The 22,954-nt window shown below is 40.9% G+C and overlaps 1 protein-coding gene across 7 annotated transcripts in view; it reads left to right on the forward strand.

The window, feature by feature from the left end:
• FIG4 (FIG4 phosphoinositide 5-phosphatase) overlaps positions 1-22,954 on the forward strand; it is a 130,595-nt gene that overhangs the window by 45,619 nt on the left and 62,022 nt on the right. For all 7 annotated transcript variants that reach the window (XM_019929572.3, XM_073789498.1, XM_019929568.3 and 4 more), the window contains exons 8-15: positions 499-599; positions 1,853-2,015; positions 2,463-2,560; positions 11,085-11,218; positions 12,495-12,611; positions 14,370-14,415; positions 15,453-15,601; positions 16,600-16,766. In XM_019929572.3, the coding sequence (XP_019785131.1) occupies positions 499-599; positions 1,853-2,015; positions 2,463-2,560; positions 11,085-11,218; positions 12,495-12,611; positions 14,370-14,415; positions 15,453-15,601; positions 16,600-16,766 (975 nt within the window). The remainder of the gene's footprint in view (positions 1-498; positions 600-1,852; positions 2,016-2,462; positions 2,561-11,084; positions 11,219-12,494; positions 12,612-14,369; positions 14,416-15,452; positions 15,602-16,599; positions 16,767-22,954) is intronic.

Consider the following 22,954-nt stretch of genomic DNA (forward strand, 5'->3'; position numbering starts at 1 on the left):
AATTAATAAACGTTATTTTGATTAAACAGTTCCCAGTGTTCAATTTTGCAGTTAGGTCACAAATTTGGGTACTCTCACTGTATTATACTAACTCCATTCCCTCAGAGTTATCTATTGCTTCATAATTCAAACACCCTGTTAAGTGACATTTGCTCACTTTGACAGGTATATGGTCTCTGAAGACTAAGGAAGGTTTAGTTGTACCTGTTTACATCCATACTTGTCTATAAGGAGGGACCACAGGTCTTCCCTTGGCCGATAACCCTACATCTGATTACCATTTCCTCTGAAGTTCATGGAAACCACTCCTTAGTGAGGTTCGTTTTTGCCTTAATACCTGCATAATTGGAAAGAACAGTTAGACCCAATGTTGTTCCATTCTTGGGTGGAGCTTTTTGGTGTTCTTTAACCTACTGGACAAAGTATATTGGGTGTAATGATTCTCTTGGTTTGGTGTGACAGTCATGAATGCTAAACAGCTTTAACTTGATTTCCAAGAGCTGTTGATCTATGGACGACCTGTGTATGTCACTTTAATAGCTAGAAGATCCAGTAAGTTCGCTGGGACCCGTTTTCTCAAGAGGGGTGCAAACTGTGAGGTAAGATGGGAAAACAACAACACTGCTGGCGATTTAACTTTTTACATCAGCTTTGCTGGCAGGTGAAGCAAAGTGGAATTTTAGAAAGTGGAATTTCTTAGTTTGGGACATTATCAAGAGAATAATGAATTCTCTAGAGTATCGGAAACTTGTGAGAAATATGACTAATGTACAGATATTCTGAAAAATCAACTATCTTAGAGTTATGCAATACCTTAGGGGGTTATGAAATGTCTAATGTTTTGGAGGATGAGTCATTTCTGTAATATATGAAAAAATGTAGTACATATTTAGTGGAGAGACTAAAATAGCAAAGCACCTCCACCCAAGGAGTAAATGGAGGGGAGCACTCATTGGAAATGCATCCTTGATAAGAAGACTGAGTAGAGCAAGGCATGGGAAACCCTTTACCCCCTTCCCTCTGCTTTCGTTTGGCTCAAGACAGACTCCTTCTCTACTCATCCCTAGAAAATAACAACAAATTTATCTGTCCTGCCTTCAGTCATGTAATGTCCTTTGAGTGTTCCATCTCTCTTTGCAACAGACAACTTGAATCTTAGGCAGATGTGTGATTGAGTAGACAGATTGAGCAAGACATTGGGTTTTGATCCTGCCTTAAAATAGCAACATTTGTTCTTAAAATTATATCAGCAGTGAACATAGTTATAACTGGTGCTTTAAGAAAAAAGCAGAATTTTGCAACTCTATTTTTTACTTTTGAATATTTCAAGGGTAATTAAACAGGTATATTATTAATGCCTCTAAAATTATTCTTTGTCATATCATCATATACTTTTATAGGTAAAGCTATCTCAAGATTTTTTTTTTTCTCTCCGTCAGACATCTTTTATTGGAATCTCTTTCTTTTGTCCTTTTATTCCTCCTTGGTCTTCAGAATTGAATTCTTATATTTCACTGGTCTTCCTAACCTCCTGTATAATTTCATGTGATTGGTTTTTTTTGGTCTCCTTCTCTGCCATTTATATCACTCAAGCTGTTCTCTATCTATTACTTGTATTATTAGCTACTTAACTTGATTTTTCCCTTGTCTATTCTCTGCTATTTTTAATTGCTTCCTTTATTGCATTTTAATGATTTTCCTTTTTTTAATATGCACATTGAATGTTGATCAACGTTTACCTCTTTTAAAACATTCTAAGACTAGGAATTATATTTTCATTGTGTACTTGAAATTTTTTCCATTAAAAAATTCTAAGGATATAAAATATTTTTAAACGCACCTTTCTTTCCAGGGTGATGTTGCAAATGAAGTGGAAACGGAACAAATACTCTGCGATGCTTCTGTCATGTCTTTTACTGCAGGAAGTTATTCTTCTTATGTGCAAGTTAGAGGATCAGTTCCCTTATACTGGTCTCAGGACATTTCAACTATGATGCCTAAGCCACCTATTACATGTGCGTGGAACAGTCTTTTTTTAATAGTAACTCTTCTTTACCCACATTTAGAGATAATGAACTACTATCACAGAAATCTCATAAATGCTTGGGTTTTAATGAAGTTTTAGTACTGAAGAGTAGATCATTTAGAAGAAGGACTACTAATATTTTTATGCAATAACTTTTATATATGTATTTTTAATTTTGGCCACTAGTAAATTATTTATATTATAAAATATAAATGTAATTATTTATATTCAGAAATGTAAGAATCATTCAAATTCAATAAATACATGAAGAATGATTGATAAGCTCGAGAGGAATTTGAGACATGAAACTACCAGAAGATTAGTTGAATTGCATTTCTTTAAACATTATAATGCAAAACAAAACACTGTACTTCTTTTATTCTTTCTTTACAGTTTTCATTCTGGTACTTACTCATTTTTTTTTTGTCCCCCCCAGTGGATCAGGCAGATCCATTTGCCCATGTGGCTGCTCTTCACTTTGACCAGATGCTTCAGAGGTTTGGCTCCCCCATCATCATCTTAAATTTAGTGAAGGTATGACGTGCTATCTGTTTGGTTATGAAATTCAGTTACACTGGACAACATGGAGGGGTTTAACAAGCCTGCCTTACCTCTCCCCAGAGGAGAGACTTGTGGATTTATCGTGCTATGATGGCTCACGGTGTCTGAGCCTCTGTCCTTTGGCCTCTGATTCCATGTGGCCTCTTCCCTGGGTACGTGGGAGAATCCGTGGTGTGTTCCCTAGGGAAGAGAGCAATGAGCGTGTCAGTCTCCTGATTTTCTGGGGTGAACTAGGTGCAGGTGAAATTCTGCCTCAGCTTCTAGGACAGCTTGGAGAAGGAAGCATGGAGGTCAAACAGCCACAGCCTAGCCTTGATACAACCACTTCGTTGACCATCCACAAGATCTGCTGGGCAAGATAATATGTGGTAGTGGGATCTAAAGACTAGATTCAGAAATTGGGTGTGGTTGTAGCTCAAGGATCGGGTGGACAGAGTGGTGGCCTGGCTTCATAATTCTGTGCTTCCTTGTCAGAGTACACTGGTCAACGTATCTTGTGTATATGAGTAGGCAGTCAGGTCAAAGGCCGGGGTAGAGGGCAGGGCGACTAGATAAGAAGAAATGAAAGGAATCCAAATCGGAAAAGAAGAAGTAAATCTGTCACTGTTTGCAGATGACATGATACTATACACAGAGAATCCTAAAGATGCTACCAGAAAACTACTAGAGCTAATCAATGAACTTGGTAATGTAGCAGGTTACAAAATTAATGCACAGAAATCTCTTGCATTCTTATACACTAATGATGAAAAATCTGAAAGAGAAATTAAGCGAACACTCCCATTTACCATTGCAACAAAAAGAATAAAATACCTAAGAATAAACCTACCTAAGGAGACAAGAAACCTATATGCAGAAAACTATAAGACACTGATGAAAGAAATTAAAGATGATACAAACAGATGGAGAGATACCATGTTCTTGGATTGGAAGAATCAACATTGTGAAAATGACTCTACTACCCAGAGCAATCTACAGATTCAGTGCAATGCCTATCAAACTACCAATGGCATTTTTCACATAGCTAGAACAAAAAATTTCACAATTTGTATGGGAACACAAAAGACCCCAAACAGCCAAAGCAATCTTGAGAAGGAAAAACGGAGCTGGAGGAATCAGGCTCCCAGAGTTCAGACTTTACTACAAAACTACAGTCATCAAGACAGTATGGTACTGGCACAAAAACAGAAATATAGATCAATGGAACAGGATAGAAAGCCCAGAGATAAACCCATGCACATGTGGTCACCTTATCTTTGATAAAGGAGGCAAGAGTATACAATGAAGTAAAGACAGCCTCTTCAATAAGTGGTGCTGGGAAAACTGGACAGCTACGTGTAAATGAATGAAATTAGAACACTTCCTAACACCATACACAAAAATAAACTCAAAATGGATTAAAGACCTAAATGTAAGGCCAGATACTATCAAACTCTGAGAGGAAAACATAGGCATGTACACTCTATGACATAAATCACAGCAAGATCCTTTTTGACCCACCTCCTAGAGAAATGGAAATAAAAGCAAAAATAAACAAATGGGACCTAATGAAACTTAAAAGCTTTTGCACAGCAAAGGACACCATAAACAAGATGAAAAGACCACCCTCCGAATGGGAGAAAATATTTGCAAATGAAGCAACTGACAAAGAATTAATCTCTAAAATTTACAAGCAGCTCACGTAGCTCAATATCAAAAAAACAAACAACCCAATCCAAAAACGGGCAGAAGACCGAAATAGATATTTCTCCAGAGAAGACATCCAGATTGCCAACAAACACATGGAAGAATGCTGAACATCACTAATCATTAGAGAAATGCAAATCAAAACTACAATGAAGTATCACCTCACACCAGTCAGAATGGCCATCATCAAAAAAATCTACAAACAATAAATGCTGGAGAGGGTGTGGAGAAAAGGGAACCCTCTTGTGCTGTTGGTGGGAATGTAAATTGATACAGCCACTATGGAGAACAGTATGGAGGTTCCTTAAAAAACTAAAAATAGAACTACCATACGACCCAGCAATCCCACTACTGGGCATATACCCTGAGAAAACCATAATTCACAAAGAGTCATGTACCACAATGTTCATTGCAGCTCTGTTTACAGTAGCCAGGACATGGAAGCAACCTAAGTGTCCATCATCGGATGAATGGATAAAAAAGATGTGGCACATATATACAGTGGAATATTACTGAGCCATAAAAAGAAATGAAATTGAGTTATTTGTAGTGAGGTGGATGGACCTAGAGACTGTCATACAGAGTGAAGTAAGTCAGAAAAGGAAAAACATAATACTATATGCTAACACATATACATGGGACCAAAAAAAAAAGCGTTCTGAAAAACCTAGGGGCAGGACAGGAATAAAAACACAGACGTAGAGAATGGACTTGAGGACACGGGGAGGGGGAAGGATAAGCTGGGACGAAGTGAGAGAGTGGCATGGACATACATACACTACCAAACGTAAAATAGATAGCTAGTGGGAAGCAGCTGCATAGCACAGGGAGATCGGCTCCATGCTTTGTGTCCACCTAGAGGGGTGGGATAGGGAGGGTGAGAGGGAGACGACGCAAGAGGGAGGAGATATGGGTATGTAAGTATACATATAGCTGATCACTTTGTTATAAAGCAGAAACTAACACACCATTGTAAAGCAATTATACTCCAGCAAAGATGTTAAAAAAATCAGAAACCAATAATAAAATAATACTGAATTCTATATTTTAAAAACAAATCATGGCTGTCTCTGTTGCAATGAAGTGAAATGGAAGAATCTCATTCTGTGGCCAGGAAAACTCTGAGTGTATGAAAAGCAAGGGTTTTGTTATATTATGTTTGTGGCAGTTGGCCGACAAACTAGTAGTATCTGAGATTATTCTGAGAAGTCGGTTAGTAAGTATAATTCAATTTAATTAAAAACCAAGTAATCCTATGTCCATTTAGTCCACCATTTGACAAGCAGTTCTGAAGGTTTCCTTTGTGCCAGGGCAATCATAGAAGCAGTGGCTGCCTTCCCAGGGCTACCAGTCTAACAGAGGAGATGGTGAAGTGATGCAGAGGTACCGACACTGGGCTACGATGCTATGAGAGCTTATAAGGGGAAAGAAGTCTTCCCTGAGGAAGCGATGAGTCAGCTCAGCCTGAACGAAGAGGCATTAACAAGGCCAAGAAGAAAGGAAACAGCAGGTACAAAGGCCCTGAGACAGGAGGGGATTTGGTGGATTTAAGGAAGAAAAGCCTTGTCTGGCTGGGTCCCAGAGGATGAGGGAGTTATGCCAGACATGCAGAGCCTTGTAGGGTGTGTTAATGAGTCTGGTCTTTATCCTGACTTTCCAAAACCATTGAAGGTTTTGTATGGCTGAGAGGATAGGTGATCAGATTTCTGTTTTGATAGATTGTCCTGACCTCAATCTAGAGAATGAATGGATTGGTCCAAGGCTAAAGTCTATGTTGGAAGACCACATAGGTGGCTGTTAGAATTATCCAGAAAAGGGTAACTGGCCTAAACTCGGGTGGTGTGGTAGAGGTGGAGAGAAGTGGACACAGGCAGTAGACTCAGTGATGAGCTGGGTCTGATATGAGGGAGAGGGAGATGTCAGGCTTGATTCCTAGGTTTCTGGCGAGTATCAGGTGGATGGATGGTGATGCCATTCACTGAGCCAGGGACCGTGGACTCAGTCTGTGAGGGAAGATGGTGAGTACGGTTTGGATGTGCTGAGGTTTGAGATGGATTGAGTCCTGTCAGAGGAGCTGGCAAGTGAGTGGCCAGTGTGTGAGATAGAAGCTCAGGAGAGAGGTCTGGGCTGAGATGTGATTTTGTGGCTCATGTGTGTCCCAGCGATATTTGAAGACATGGGCATGGAGGTGATGCCCATTTAGAGGGTTCAGAGTGGGAAGAGGGAAGAGCCTCCAGTCTTGTCTTGAGGACCCCCCAGCTCTTAATGTCCAGTTAGAGCAGGCAGAGTCTGTAAAGGAGCCTGGGAAAGAACAGACAGAAAAGTAGGAGGAAAACCAGGTGAGTGCCGTGTTATGAGAGCTAAGAGAAAGCGTGTTTCATGAGGAAGGAAGGAAGCAATCAACAGTGGCAAAGGCTGCTGACAGGTCAAGTAAGATGAAAACAGGAAATATGCTCCTTGTGTTACCAACACTGAGAGCACTGACTGAAGTGGACTGAGCTGTAGGAGGACTTCCCTCGTCCTGGGGAAATGAAGTACCTAATGAGAAATGAAGAAGAGTTGGTGTTTTCATCAGTATGGTTTTTTTTGGTTTTTTTTGTTTTTAAGAGAGCATAATGCTGTGTTTAAAAGCCTGTGGGAAGGATCCATTTGGGATCCTTGAGAGGTATAAAACACAGGAGAGAGAAAGGACGATCAGGGGCATCATGTGCTTCAGAAAGGAGGAAATCTGAAACATGGAGGGAGGAATTATTTTAATGGGAGGACAGAGAATAGTAAGGGTACGTGTGTGTGTGTGTGTGTGTGTGTGTGTGTGTGTGTGCGTTGTGTACGCGTACATGCTCCTTCCTGATAACTTTAACTTCTCCTTAAGGTAAGAGGGACGGTCACCTGCTCAGAGCAGAGGTTTGAGGGTGGTGGAAGTTTCACAGCCTTCATGTATGTGCGAGGGTGGATTGACCAGAGACCTCCAGGAAATGCTAAGGGCTAATTTCAGGTTGGTGATCAGGATTTCTTTCTTTTTTTTTTAATTAATTAATTTATTTTTGGCTGCGTTGGGTCTTTGTTGCTGCACGTGGGCTTTCTCTAGTTGCAGTGAGTAGAGGCTACTCTTCATTGTGGTGCGAGGGCTTCTCATTGCAGTGGCTTCTCTTGTTGCGGAGCATGGGCTCCAGGTGCGTGGGCTTCAGTAGTTGCAGCACACGGGCTCAGTAGTTGCAGCTCGCGGGCTCTAGAGCGCAGGCTCAGCAGTTGTGGTGCATGGGCTTAATTGCTCCGCGGCATGTGGGATCTTCCAGGACCAGGGATCGAACCCGTGTCCTCTGCATTGGCAGGCAGATTCTTAACCACTGCGCCACGAGGGAAGTCCCCCAAGATTTCTTAAATTCTGCTATTGCCTGACTTTTCCTGGCAGGGCTTGTGTATGGCTGTGAGCACAGAGGAAGTAGATAATTGGGTTCGTTCAGTTCTGCCAGGCAGGCGTGATGTAGAAAGACAGATAATAGGAGTTTTGGATGTTGGCGGAAGTCTAATTGAAGCAGACCATGAAACCTGAGCTGCAGGAGGGGGAGTGTTGGAGAGGGTGATGAAGAAAGCAGTGCTGTCGGTGGACTGGGGTCCTGGTGAGGTGGGGTGTTTAAAACAAGCCATCTGAAAATAAAAGAGGTTCTGGATAAGAAATGTTGAAGGCAGAGGAGTTACCTGTGGTGATGACTTGATCTGAGATGTGAGGGTGGGAAGGATGGCTTAGCTAGAGTGGAGGAGGAACAGGTACTGGGAGCCGCCCAGGAGCGGGGCACAGACCGAGATCCAGTTGCGGGGAAAAGACCGTAGAACCAAGTGCGAGGATTCAGAGGAGCAGGGTGTGTGTGTGTGCCTGTGAGCGTGTGGCTCCGGAGGAGGGGAGTGGAGAGGAGGGGCTGGGGACAGTGAGGCAGGAAGCTTTATTTCTTCCTTTGTTGCTCTTTGCTTTATGAAATTATTGCATCCTATGAGGGATTGACTTTGTAAAATAAATCATTCAGGTATTAAATACATCATTTTTTAGACTTTGGTTCACATCAGTTCAGAAGTTTCATTTTCACGTCTCTCCCCCATCAACTCAGAATAACATACGGCAATAGGTGGATGGTCCACAGCCTCAGCCTGATATTGAACAGCAGCTATAAGAGACATAATCAAAAAATTCAAAAAGGAAAACTCTAGTAATAAGAACCCTCATGAACACTTTTCTAGTAAGCTATAAGCCATAAGAGATTGTTAGTATAGAAATAAATTATTGCTGAAGCACTAAATTACAAGGTTATCGCTAGAACATAAACATCGACCTTAATTAGTGCATTTTCTTCATATTTTAGAGTCCTTATAGTGTGGTTAAAAGCTATGGTTAAGTGGAAATTCAGTTTATGATGTTTGAAATAATGTATTTCTCTATTAAATATGCAGGTTCAAAATATAATATCAGATACGTGTGGTTGTAAAGTGTTCCTGCCCAGCTTTCTCAAATGAACATTTATTTCTTAATATTTAAAGGGCAGTCAGTGGATTTTAAAATTGTCCTTGTTTATTGTTTCATTGCCATAAAAATCCTGGCAATGACTAGAAAATTGTTGGGAGATTAAGTTGCTGTTTTGTAGAATAGAAAAAAATGTTTTTGTCATTAGTTATTTTATTCATAGGACAAAAGGAGATGTTTATTCAGTTCACTTAGAACTCCTCATTAACTTGTCAAAGAATGTGTGTATGTGTGCATGTGTGTGTAGCATGATATCAACGGATATTCACTCTTTATTCTGCCTCCGTATGAAGTGTCTAAAGTGGAATACTTTTCTTGATTTCTCTTTTGCCCTGTGTTGTGCACTATCTCCTGCCCTCCCTCCACTCCACCATGTGGAGGTTTGAGACACTGCTTGTCAGACATTTTGGAGCAATCCTTATACTGTCATTGCTTCTACTGGGGATCAGTAGGAAGCCAACCAGGGATCTGATGTCATTGTACATCAGAGGACTTTAATCCGTGGTCCATGGACGGCCATTGGTGGGGGGGTGTCTCTGAACCCTTTGAAACAATCACTTGCATATGTGAAGTTTTCATCTGGTTGTTAAAGGGGTCTGTGACCAAAGAAGGTCGATGAAACAATCCACTAGCTAATCCACTGTGGGCAGACAATGCATAAAGCAGATTCTTTACATAGACATGATTGAAAGTTGATGAAATAACCTTATCTGTCTCGTTAAATGTCAGATTTGATATAAGAAATTCAAAAACTTTTTGTTTCTCTAGCTGGCTTAAAGTGCTTTTGAGAAAATTACAGGTATACAATTTAATTTTCTCAGATGTAAAAATAAGCTAAATATTTGTTCATCCCAAACTGATTTAATGCTGTTCTTAATCAATTCTTAACTAATTCCTCCATACATACAGCTGTGCAAAATAGATACCCCTTTTCTGTTTCCTCAGTGATTATCTAATTAAATTCATGACAGTTGAAAAGTAATCACCATGGTTGAAAACAGTGTAGACCTATTTTGATGCCAGCAATAGTACCTCAGTGCTGTATCCATATTGCTGAATTAATTGTTTTTTGTTTGTTTCTATGTGAAGTCCTGATCAGGCTAACAATAAAGTTAATTTTTATTAATCCTTACCATGTGTCATATGCTCTGATAAGAAACTATCATGTTTCATCTCAGTTAAACCTCACATTAATCCTTTAAGTGAGATACTTCTGTTACCCATTTTACAGACAAAGAAATGGAGGCCAAGGAAAGTTGAGAACCTTGCTCAAGGCCATGTGGCTGGTAAGAGGCAGAGCCAGCACTCCAACCACAAAGCTGGACACTATGCACCAGCTCCTCTTGAATGGGAGGCAGTATGATATCTAAGGAGCTACAGCAGGCAAGGAGGTGGACAGTCAGGTTTAGTCCCATGAACGCCTCTCAGCGTCAGTTCATCCAGCCACAGTGTAAAAGGGGAAGACATGGCTGCCTTGGCTACCTCACGGGGATTTTATGAGAGTCAAGTTTAAAAGCCTATGAACGGGATTTCCCTGGTGGCCCAGTGGTTAAGAATCCGCTTGCCAGTGCAGGAGACACAGGTTCAAGCCCTGGTCCGGGAAGATCCCACATGCCGTGAGCAACTAAGCCCGCATCACAATTACTGAGCCTGCGCTCTAGAACCTGTGAGCCACAACTACTGAGCCCATGTGCTGCAACTGCTGAAGCCCACGTGCCTAGAGCCCGTGCTCCGCAACAAGAGAAGCCACCGCAATGGGAAGCCCACGCACCACAATGAAGAGTAGCCCCCGCTTGCCACAACTAGAGAAAGCCCGCGCACAGCAACGAAGACCCAACACAGCCAAAAAAAAAAAAAAAAAAAGCCTATGAAGCCTGCGAAAGCATTCTCCGCTCTGCCAGTTTGGGGATTAGCCATCTAGGCCCAGTTGATTTCTCTCTGGTCCTTAGCTGGCTGGGGTTGGAGGTTCCTTTCTTCTGGTCCTTGGGAAGTTCTCCTTCGCCAAAGTGGAGTGTGGAGTGTGTAGGACAGGCCTGTGTAGGGTGAGCTGGGCTTCTTGGGACTGTAGGAGGTTATGAGGAAGAAATCTGATCTCCTTGAGTCTTTAATGCTCATTATCTGTTGACTGTAAGTCAGTGATGCATTTATTTCTTTGCATTATTTTAATTTGAGTAGGTAGGTTTCATTTTTGTATATTTAGCACTTCAGCTTTTTGTCTTAGTGGCAAAGTTATGTTAAAAGTCTGTTCCTCTGATTTAAGGTAGCTAGAACACTGAAAATGTTTAATTTTTGGTAAAGGAACGAGAGAAAAGAAAGCATGAGAGAATTTTGAGTGAAGAACTCGTAGCTGCTGTGACCTACCTCAACCAGTTTTTGCCTCCCGAGCACACGATTATTTATATTCCTTGGGATATGGCCAAGTACACCAAAAGGTGAGCAGATGCTCATACGTCTGGTTATATTTTCCTCTTCTTGTGATGTAAAGTAGCAGGAAGCTGATCTCTCTGGTAAAGTGAATGTTACTTTTTTCATTTCCTTTGTGAACCGGCTTGAGGGGCTGTTTAACTGCTGGTGTATAATTTGAGGGCTTAAATTAGTTGACCAAATTCTTTTTGCCCACCATTTTTACCATTTAGAAATTCTCTTTGAAGTATCTAGTGACCTCAGAACATCTTTACTCTGCTGCTTTTCCTTAAAGGCATTAGCTTCACTTTTTTCTATTTCATTCTTTCTCCCTGTTTAATCACTTTCTCAGACACCACTTTCAGATTATCTCACGCATGGATGAACCAGTACTAACTCTTGACTGTTTATAGTAAATCCAAACCCCTTAGTGTAATGTTAAAGCCCCATCACCTGGTTGGTTCCAGAATGCATAACTTCTTCTTTATTCCCAGGGCTGTTCTGTTCCTGAAAAGCTAACCTTCCTGTTCTGTCCCCAGTGCAGCAGCCAAGGTCCAATTCTGGAACCTTTGTTCCTGTTGTTTCCCCCTGCCCTCCACTGGCTGCTTTCCCACCTCTCTGTCAAGATCTGATTCAAAACTCATCTCATCCAAGGAACTTGCATTCATTTACTAGGGGTCATACAAACATTAGGTTCATATTGAGGTCTCCGTTATTTTTAAATGTCACTGTATTGTTTTGCACTTGACTCATTGTACTTTTTTCTGAATCATTTTATGTAGTTAGATACATGTACATGTGCGCACACAGAAACACACACACACACACACACACACACACACACACACACACACACACACCTTCCCATAGTATAAGCCTGGTTGCAGGTTGGTGCCATCAGTAGTAATTTATTTTCCAGTGTTTTCTTCCCCTTCCACTGCACTGTGCATTGTGCTCTCTTCACATTTCATGAATCCATATTTAACTGACTGCACCCTTGGGGAGTGAAAGGCTTTGGGAAAAGCTCTTGCAGGGGGATGTCATGTGCCGAGTTTAAGGCTTGCCAATAGTTGCTATCGAGTTACAGGCCCTTCATGTCTCCTTGTGCCAAATCTTGCTAGTTATTGAGTACACATTGCATTCTAGAAATTAATTCTTACAATGTTCCTATTGAGTACAAACCAGAGATTTTAAAAATTAAATCCCTGAGTATCATTACTGTAGACTTTGCTTTAGATGTGAGAATAAATATGTATTAAGACGTGGGCTGTTCTCACTTCTCTCATTCTTCCTCCTTGCCCTCAGCAAGCTGTGTAATGTTCTGGATCGCCTGAACGTGATTGCAGAAAGTGTGGTGAAGAAAACAGGCTTCTTTGTAAACCGCCCTGATTCATACTGTAGCATTTTGCGGCCAGATGAAAAGTATGTATGGTGTTTTAAAACCTAAAAGAAATCAAGAATTTTGCTCTTACAGATAAAAAATATTCTAAATATGAGCAGTTTGACTCCTTGGAAGATGGATGACTTTATTCCTTTGGGGAGACAAGACACGCAGCCCATGTGACTGTGGAATGAACGTTCACGATGGCATGCAGTTTCCTCTGCGGGTATATACCCTGAGATGGAAGCCATGGAATCTCTTGCTTCTTAGAATAAACATTACGTAAAATATTTCTGTAAAGTAAAATTTTCTGTAATGAATTCTATTCTTCAGTATTAAATAGGAGCAGGAAAAATTTTCTAATAAACCAGTGTATACGTTAGTATTTAAACTAACATTTTAATGAAAATGTATCATTGTATTATAGTTAGTTGCTCACAAGTCTTTCCTCATTACTACTTTGTGAGCACCTTCAGATCAAGCAAATGTGCTTTATTTATCTTTTAAGGGACCAATATTATATATTTCCAGTATTTTATTTTCAGTTAGTAAAGTTAACTATAATGGTACACACACACACACACACACACACACACACACAAAGCAAAAACAAAAAACAACCAACTACTAACGTGTACATCTTTGCAAGTAATCCTTTTGTTATAGTTTGAATTTTGGGGCACCTGTGACCAGGGTCCCCAAGACCACTCCCAGGCTCAGTGATTCACTAGGAGAACTCAAAGGACCCAGCATATTGTTGTTCTCTTGGCTGTGATTTATTACTACCAAACAAAACAAAGCAAAATTAGCCAAGGGGAAAGGCACATGGGATGAAGTCCAGAGGAAATCAGGGGCATGCTTCCAGAGTCCTCTCCTGGTAGAGGCACACAGAGAGCGCTAATTCTCCCAGCGACTTGTGATGTGTGTGTGAAATGTCGCCACCCAGGGAAGATGATGAAAGACTTGGTGCCAGGGTTTTTATTGGAGGTGGTCCTATAGGCAGCCTCTGCCTGGCAGCTTCCAAAATTTCAGACTGGCAGAAGGAAAGGATGTTCAGCAAACCATGTTGTTTCTACAGACGGCTTAGGCACATTGAGCCACTCTTGTCTGTTCTGGGAATGGTGGGAACTGAAGTTCCAGACTCCAGCCACGGGCCAGCCTTGTAAGCAGGCCTTTCTGAGGATAGCAGTCAGGCCTGCTGGGTTATTTTCTTCACTGCACCTTGTTTTAAATAATTAAAATATTTTAAATAATTAAAATAGTAATAGCATTATATAGTACTTACGTAATAAGAACATTTCCCCAGGCATTCATTAGCACGTGGAGAAAGTATGTAGGAAAGAAAATAATAAGGAAGACTGTAAAAACAAAAGCTCCATGAAGAAAAGCTGGAGGAGGTGGGGCCTCCTGACGTTGAGGCGAGAAGGATCAGGCTTGGAAGATTTTATTATAAAGTTGCCCTGCAATTATTAGTCATGTCTGTAGAGACCAAACAGGAAATGCGCTTAAATTAAAGCACGAGAGATTTTGGTTGAACATGGGTGACAAAATGCTAAGAGTGTAGGGCTGGAGCAGGTTAAGATGCTCCTTTCCTGGTCTCCCTTTAGAGCATGGATAGCATTCCATCTCTGTGACTTGCATATTCACTTTCCTGAGAGAATGAAAGTAAACTGAATCAGCTGATTATTCAGGGGCATTCAGCCCTATTACTTTGATTCTTAATAAAGAGCTAGTACCAAATATGAATATAGATTATGTTATTAAAAATTTTTAATTAAAGCATGTATTTTTAAACACAGGTGGAATGAACTAGGAGGATGTGTGATTTCCACTGGTCGCCTGCAGGTATAGATGACATTGTATTAATAATGAATAGAATCTGTATCCACAGTGTATGATGTTTTCTGAAAGCAACCATGGAGAGAGATACTGCTTATTGAATGCAAAATTATTAATCATTTGAGAATGAGGGGTTTTTTAAAAATATGTTTATTTATTTTTGGCTGCGTTGGGTCTTTGTTGCTGCACGCTGGTTTTTTCTAGCGGCGGTGAGCAGGGGCTATGCTTCATTGTGGTGCACGGGCTTCTCATTGCGGTGGCTTCCCTGTTGTGGAGCACGGGCTCTAGGCGTGTGGGCTTCAGTAGTTGTGGCATGTGAGCTTCAGGAGTTGTGGCTTGCAGGCTCTAAGAGCGCAGGCTCAGTAATTGTGGCGCACGGGCTTAGTTGCTCCGCGGCATGTGGGATCTTCCTGGACCAGGGCTGGAAGCCGTGTCCCCTGCACTGGCAGGCAGATTCTTAACCACTGCGCCACCAGGGAAGTCCTGAGAATGAGTTTTAAAAGCCTTACTGCTAGTGTTTAACTCTTGTGAAGGATGTGTAGCTGAAATAATAATCGCCCACAGATTTTTTCTATATAGTATAAATTTTGTTATTGGAAATAGAACCATAAACAGAAATGTGAAAAGAATAAATTAGAAAGACTTTGGAAAATGAACCAAATACAACAGTATATATATTAATTATGCTTTAAGAATGAAATGGCCTCACCCACTGAATATTTTAGTTTGTACAGTAAAGGAGATAGATCAGGGAAAAAAGCACGTATTTTACTAATTGATACATGTGGAAAATGTTAGCTATTTTTATCTTGTTAAACTAAAGAAAATAATTCAAATATAGACTAGAGGGTGCAATGATGCTGTTGCAGCAGTATTAAGTGAACAGCAAATATAACCTTTTATAATGAAAAAAATGTTCATTATTTGTTCAGGAATAATACCCTGCCTGCAGCTATCTTCTATTGCTTAAAGAAATCTAAAGTAGGATGGAGGTAGTTTTGGTGACTGAATAATGAATGACAGTTCAAGGTGTTTCTCTTTAGACTGGTGTTCTTCGAACCAACTGTGTGGACTGTTTGGATCGCACCAACACAGCACAGTTTATGGTGGGGAAATGTGCTCTGGCTTATCAGCTGTATTCCTTGGGCTTAATTGACAAACCGAATCTACAGTTTGATACAGATGCAGTTAGGTAAGCCTTATTTTCTGCCTTTCGAATGCTGGTAATGACAGAAAGCAAACCTGATTAATAAGGACTTTTATGAACTTGTTTCTCCTTTCAGCTTCTCAAAAACCATGTTGTTAAAAGACATTATTCAAATTAATTTGGTAATATATATTTCTGTTAAAGCCTTGTGTATTGTTACCATGGTTTTTATTTTCCTATTTGTGTTAATTATCAATAAACATTATGTACTTTAGATAAATCCAAACTAGTGGGTTTTTTAAGAAATAAATCCAGACTGCATTAGGAAGACAAAGTAATAAGCCTTCATATATTTTGAATTAAACATATAAGACAGATAAAACATTGATTCTTCAGTAAGGAATACTGTTTATTCACTGGCCGTTGGGTCCATGACATTGTGTGAAGTACCATTTCTTGAAAATGCAGTGATCGCTGTTATAGGTCCTCTGAGATAGTCATAAAGGCTCTGTCAAAAAAAAAGTGATGAGCTTACAAATGGCCAGGTCCTCAGATATCACTGCACTAAAAAGTCTTTGACAGGCACTTGAAGAAACATAAGTTTCAAACGTGTATTTCTAGGAAAGAATATGGTTTGTTTGTGACAAGAGCATGTCCTTTTTCCCAAAGGCAATTCAGAGAGAACAGAAAATTCTGTCGTGGGAGGTCAATTGATTTGGCAGGCTGCAGAAAGTTAGGATTCTTTTAATAGAGTTAAAACCACCTTGGTCTGGCTTTGATGGGTTATGCTTTTGGTGCCCCTGCTTTTTTTTTTTATATATATATGTATAGCATTTTCTTTGACTTTGTTGCTTATTAGACCATTACTATAAAATATAATATATTTTGTATGTGCATATACCTTCAAGATGTTGAAGAGTCTACTTGAAAAGAAAGGCTTAGAGGAATTCATAAAGTAAAATACTTGTTTTGAGTCCACAGCTAAGTGAATACGTGTGTAATACTTTGGGTGAAATTCTTTAGTGTTTGTATGTTTTGCTTAGGTTATTTGAGGAACTCTATGAAGATCATGGGGATACCCTGTCCCTTCAGTATGGTGGTTCCCAACTTGTTCATCGTGTAAAAACCTACAGAAAGATAGCGCCGTGGACCCAGCACTCAAAAGACATCATGCAGACCCTGTCTAGATATTACAGCAATGCCTTTTCAGGTAATTCTGGAGTTATATGCATTTCTAAGACTTACCCTGATGTGCATTTTTCTCTTATACTTTTTTTTTTAAGCTAACTAGATAAAGTCAAAATTAAATATTTTAAAAGTTTAAATAAAACAGTCCGTCACTTAAGAGGTACTCAGTAAATATTTGCTCAGTAAATGAATGAATAAACTTTGTATTTTAAATAGGGCACTTTGGCCACCCATAATTAGAGCTTTTACGTACTTGAGAATATTTGATTCCTTGGCTTCTGCCTTGTTCTGAATTTCTGCTTGCAAAACATAGATAAATTTGTTCAAGAGTGTTGAGTAATTATTTTAAATAGAGTTCATCATGTTAACAATTGTCTAAGAATGTAAATATCACTGATTCTTTTAAATGTCAGCTAGAAATGAGTTGTAACATTAACACTAAATTTTACTCTTATTTTATGACTTGGGAATACTAAAAGAAACAGGTGGTTAAAGTGGCACTTTTCCTGCCTCCATTCTGATGGGATTTCCAAAACAATAGATAGGAAAGTGATTGTGAGACAGACCCCACGCACAGAATTTGTAAAGGAGGTGCTCAGGCTGATTCCGTGACTCTTGGACTCTTGAACCAGATCAAAGATAAAAACGTTTACAGAATGTAGAGAAGAGATTGGTAAAGAGAGTCTTCGGAGTGCACTGTTGCCGTGCAGTGACTGTCACCCACCCCTACTCCTTCACCTCCAGCCTAGAGAGAACTAGGACTCTGGACAAGCTTAATGTAGTGCTCTGTTGTTGGAGGGACCCCATGGAGCTGTTGGCTTTGGACTGCTGTGTAGCAAAGCTGAAGCAGAGGGACAGGCTGAGGAGAGGGCTGCCATGTTGGGAATGGCCTACCCCCCCCAGAGTTCGTTAGGCCAAAGGATCCTTGAGTGTTTATAGGTGCCCAGAGGTAGGCCTCACGGGGGAGAGTGCTGGCATGGCGTTGGCGTAGGTCCTGGCCAGAGGGACCGTAGCAGCAGGAACCAGGAAGTGATCACTGGATTCCCAAGGAAGGAGTAGCAAGAAAATGCCTGATGTGAGAAGATACATGTGCTCACACCAGGGGAACTGCAGGAGAGTCCCCAGTGCCTGAACCTCAGAAGAGTGCCTGAAAATATCCATAAAAGAGTCAGCTTTCAACATTTCCTATGCCCAGAGAGAATGCAAAGGCTAAGCTGCTACTAACAGTTTGGTATACTACTGTCCAAGCATGTTAGTTTTCTATGCTATCTAACAGATTACTAAAAAGTTAGCAGCTTAAAACAACATGTATTCATTATCTCATGATTTCTGTGGGTCAGAATTCCAAGCACAGTTTAGCTGGGTTCTCTGCACAGGGTCTCACAAAGCTATAGTCAAGTCAGTCAGGCTGTGGTGTCATCTGGAGGCCTCATTCAGGCCTCCACTTCCCTGCTCATGTGTTTGTTGGTGGAATTCAACTCCTTGCAGTTCCGCGTGGACTTGTTCCTTGTAGGACTCACAGCGACTTGCGTCTTCATAGCTGGCATGTGGAAGATGGTCTCTAGAATGAGTCTGCTAGCAAGACAGAGTCTTATATAACATAATGTAATCATTGGGGTGACATGCCATCACTTTGCCATATCTCGTTGCTCAGAAGCAAATCATTGGTCCCACCCACACACAAGCACAATCTGTATCAGTTTCCTAAGGCTGTTGTAACAAAATAATACAAACTAGATGACTTAAAACAATAGAAACTTATCTCACAGTTTGGGGGTAGAAGTTCAATGTCAAGTTGTCAGCAGAGCCAAGTTCACTCTGAAACCCACAGGAGAATGCTTCTTCCTAGATTCTGATATTTTGCCAGCAGTCCTTGGTGTTCCTTGGCTTGCAACTGCAGCACTGCAATCTCTGCTTCCATTGTCACATGGTCTTCTTCCTTTGTGTGTCTAGGTCTGTGTCACATTTCCCTCTTCCTGTAGGGACACCAGTCATACTGGGTTAGGGTCTACCCTAATTCAGTATAACATCATCTTGACTTGATTATGTCTGCAAAGACCCTATTTTCAAATAAGATTACATTAATGGGTATTGGGGTTTAGGGCTTCAGTATATTTTTTTAGGGAGACACAATTCATTACACAGCACAGATTATGACACTAAGGCATGAACAGCAGGAAGTGGGGAGCATGGGGGTCACTTTGGAGTCCACCACATCAAGTAAGACCATCTCTATTTACACACTATGGAGGGGTCGGAAACAGGTTGGCAGTCTGGCGGGCTTGGGAGGGATGTGCAGGACAGACCTAGAGGTCCTGGGTGGTCTGGCCCCACCTACCTTGCCATCCTGCCTTTCACGCCATTCCCATCCCCCATCACCGCTCTCCAGACACACGGACCTGCTCACTGTTTCCTGAGTAAGTTAGGCTTCTTCTGCCACAGGCTCTTGCTACACCCATTGGAACACATGACTGCAGTCTTTTGAGCTTTAGAGCTCACTCTCCTTTCACTTCCTCAAGGAAGGTACTCAGTTTCTGTTCTTGTAACGTTCTCTACCTTTGTAGCACTTGGCACAATTGCACTTAAATTGTTAACTGTACTATTAGTTGTGTGTCCCCCCCACCCCTACCGTGACACCCAAGAGCTCCGTGAGCATCTCGTTCACTATGGTGTCCCTAATGCCTTGCTCATGGCACAAGAACTATTTATGGAATGAATTAATAAATGCATGAGTTAATCCATTCCCTGTGTTCTCTCAACTTCCCCTTTTCCCTGAATTAAGAAATTGACAGGACTAAGTATGTCAACCTAATAACATGTAGCCTATCAGTAATGCTCTTAGGCCGCTCAGCTCACGTCTTTCGAATTCACTGAGAATTACGCCCATTGAACAACTCCGGGTCAGCTCAATGTATAACATAAACCACAAAGCCACTATAGACCTTTAAGAGTATTTAGATGTTCCTCTGTATGCATGACTCTTGAGCTGGATTTAGGAACTTTACAATCGAAGTATATTAATCCAAACAAAAACTAAGAGTTAGGAAAGTCAGATTTAGAAATTCCAGCCAGTGGCATACCTTTAAATTCTAGATTTCTAAAGCAAAAATATTAAAGTATTCCCATCATCCTTTGTTATACCTACTGCTGTGGTTCTCAATGAAGATATTAATATTTATTGATGCATTCCAATTGGCTGTAACATGTATTGCAAATAATTGATTACTATAAAAATAACACATGGTTTCACTTGTTTTTATAAATTAGAATGGTTTTAAGATGATCTCTCTAAAGGCATCTCACTGGCTATGCTTGATTGTTTTACTGGTTTCCTAGGGCTTCTGTAACAAAGTACAGCCACAAGCTGGGTGGCTTAAAACAACAGAAATCTATTGTTTCACAGTTCTGGAGGCTTGAAGTCAGAAATCAAGGTGCCAGCAGGCCTGTGCTCCCTCTGAAGTCTTCAGGGGAAGATCCTTACTTGCTTCTTAGCTTCTGGTGGTTTGCTGCTGACCCTTGGCTTGCAGCACTTTAATTTCTATCTCTGGTGTCACATGACATTCTCCCCTCTGTTGTGTCTTCGTGGCATACTCCTCCCTGTGTGTGTGTGTCTCTTCTTATAAGGACACCAGTCATACTGGATTACGGGCCTGCTCCACTCCAGTGTGACTGTATCTTAACAGGATTATATCTGCAAAGACTTGATTTCCAAATAGGGTCATATTCACAGGTACTGGGGCTTAAGACCTCAACATATCTTTTGCGGAGGACACAATTCAACTTACAACAGTTGTGTAAGTTATGTGCCAACAAATACATATACCTCTCGGTGTATGTTATCATGAAAAAGGTTTAAAACTGCCCTGATGGAAAGGGTCGTCCACTCTTCTGCCCTCTCCTGTCATGGTTGTCCCTGAATTGGGAGTCATTATTGACACTTAAGGATCAAGTAATGTGGTTTTTTTAAAAAATAAATTTGTTTTATTTATTTATTTTTGGCTGCATTGGGTCTTCGTTGCTGCGTGCGGGCTTTCTCTAGTTGCGGCGAGCGGGAGCTACTCTTCGTTGTGGTGCGTGGGCTTCTCACTGTGGTGGCTTTTCTTGTTGCGGAGCACGGGCTCTAGGCACGCGGGCTTCGGTAGTTGTGGCTCGCGGGCTGTAGAGCGCAGGCTCAGTAGTTGTGGCTCACGGGCTTAGTTGCCCCACAGCACGTGGGATCTTCCCGGACCAGGGCTCGAGCCCATGTCCACTGCATTGGCAGGCAGATTCCTAACCACTGTGCCACCAGGGAAGCCCAAATAATGTGTTTTTCAATAAGATTAGAGCACAGAGAATGAATGTGTAGCTGTGCATGATTAAAAAAGAAAGGAGAACCATTAAAAGACAGAGGATGGTCATGAATAAGTAACATGCACCTGATGGAAAGGTAAAGCAAAATTATGCACAACTGAAAGAGAAACTATTATGAAAGGAATTATTTTATGAATAATGTGGCTAAAACAGACTTCTTTATTTTGAGAAGCATGGTGTCATTGGGGTGTACAATTTAATTTTAAGTTACAATGGATATTATATAATGGTAATATAGTAATAGAACCATTTTCTTTAAAGCACTCAAAATAACTTTGTAAATGTTAATCTCCTCGTGTTAGGCCTCTTGGATAGGCAGGAAGGTACTTGAAATTAGGTTGTTAGGAATTTTATCCTTGGTTCATATAGACAGATTGATGCTATGTGGGTCACCCACCTGACTCCCTTTCACGCTCATTTTGATAAAACCTGTTCTTGAGGCTTCACATATTACCATCTTCTGGGGTTTGTCTCTAAGAAATGTCCGTTGATTTCTAATATAACTGGCTACATAAGCAGTTATAGGACGCCAGCAAGGAAAGAATAGGTACCTAGGTACTCCCTTTGGATATTAGGAAGAACTTTATAATTATAATTCACTGAAGGACCCTGTCAAGCTCTTTCTAATTTTTTTTTTTTTACATTTATATTTGAGTTAAGCCTGACTTTTTTTTTCCCTGAAGCTTGTTGAACTGAAATCCTATTATAAGAAAAAAATAAAAAGATAAGATACCTGCAACGGTTAATAATAGACCAGCTGTATATATATATATATATACACACACATATATATACATACATACATGCACACAGCTGTAATTTAAATGTGTGAATGTGTGTGTGTGTATCCATGCATGGAGGGGAGCCATGTTCTCCTCAAATAGAGATTAAAAAAAAAAAAAAAAGCTTGTGGGGTAAAGACTTCAAAGCTCACCATGCATGGAATGCAGTGATTACAGAAAACAGTGTCGAGATGGCATCGCCAGCATTATGGTAGTGCCGTGAGGTGGTGGAGCAGTGTCTTTTCCTTTCTGCCCACCCCTGAGAGAGGGACATGCAAAGGAGCATCTGAGCACATTTTTGTTTATCAAGAATACTGAGGGCTTCCCTGGTGGCGCAGTGGTTGAGAGTCTGCCTGCCAATGCAGGGGACATGGGTTCGTGCCCCGGTCTGGGAGGATCCCATATGCCGCGGAGTAACTGGGCCCGTGGGCCACGGCTGCTGGGCCTGCGCGTCCGGAGCCTGTGCTCCACAACGGGAGGGGCCGCGGTGGTGAGAGGCCCGCGTACCGCCAAAAAAAAAAAAATACTGAGCTAGCCTTCTAAGGTCATCCTTCTAACAGCAGGTTTAGAGTGAGTAAGCTATATTTGGCTATAGCAGAAAGAAGACATTTGGAAAATGTTATGTTTTAACAACATTTGAAATCACATTAATAAAACTCTGGCTAAAACCCAACTGTCCACCTGTTCTGCAACCAAAGCCGTTAAACGTGGCAAGAGAAAAAGTTGGAATTATGACCCTCAGTTTAAACTGACTGCAGTTCTCTGAAGGATACTCAAAACAGCCTGACAGTCCTGCTAAATTTCCCTAATATGTTCATTCTTTCACTCTCCAAAGTGACCATTCATACCTTGTCCTCTCTCCCTAAACCACTCTCAGCTGGTATCTTTGCTTCATTCTTCATTGAGAAAATGTCATGGGGGGGGGGACTCCTTCTTAGCGCCGAATGCAGAGCCTGTCCTTATCTGCACCCACTGTTTCTACCTTATATCGTACAGCTCACTGCCACATATGTCAGTTGCTCCCCTCTGCTGCCTCATTTCCATTAGCATAAAAGCACACCTTATGTTCTTCGTTGAA

Source organism: Tursiops truncatus, chromosome 12 (assembly GCF_011762595.2).
Source record: "Tursiops truncatus isolate mTurTru1 chromosome 12, mTurTru1.mat.Y, whole genome shotgun sequence".
NCBI classification, from domain to species: Eukaryota; Metazoa; Chordata; class Mammalia; order Artiodactyla; family Delphinidae; genus Tursiops; species Tursiops truncatus.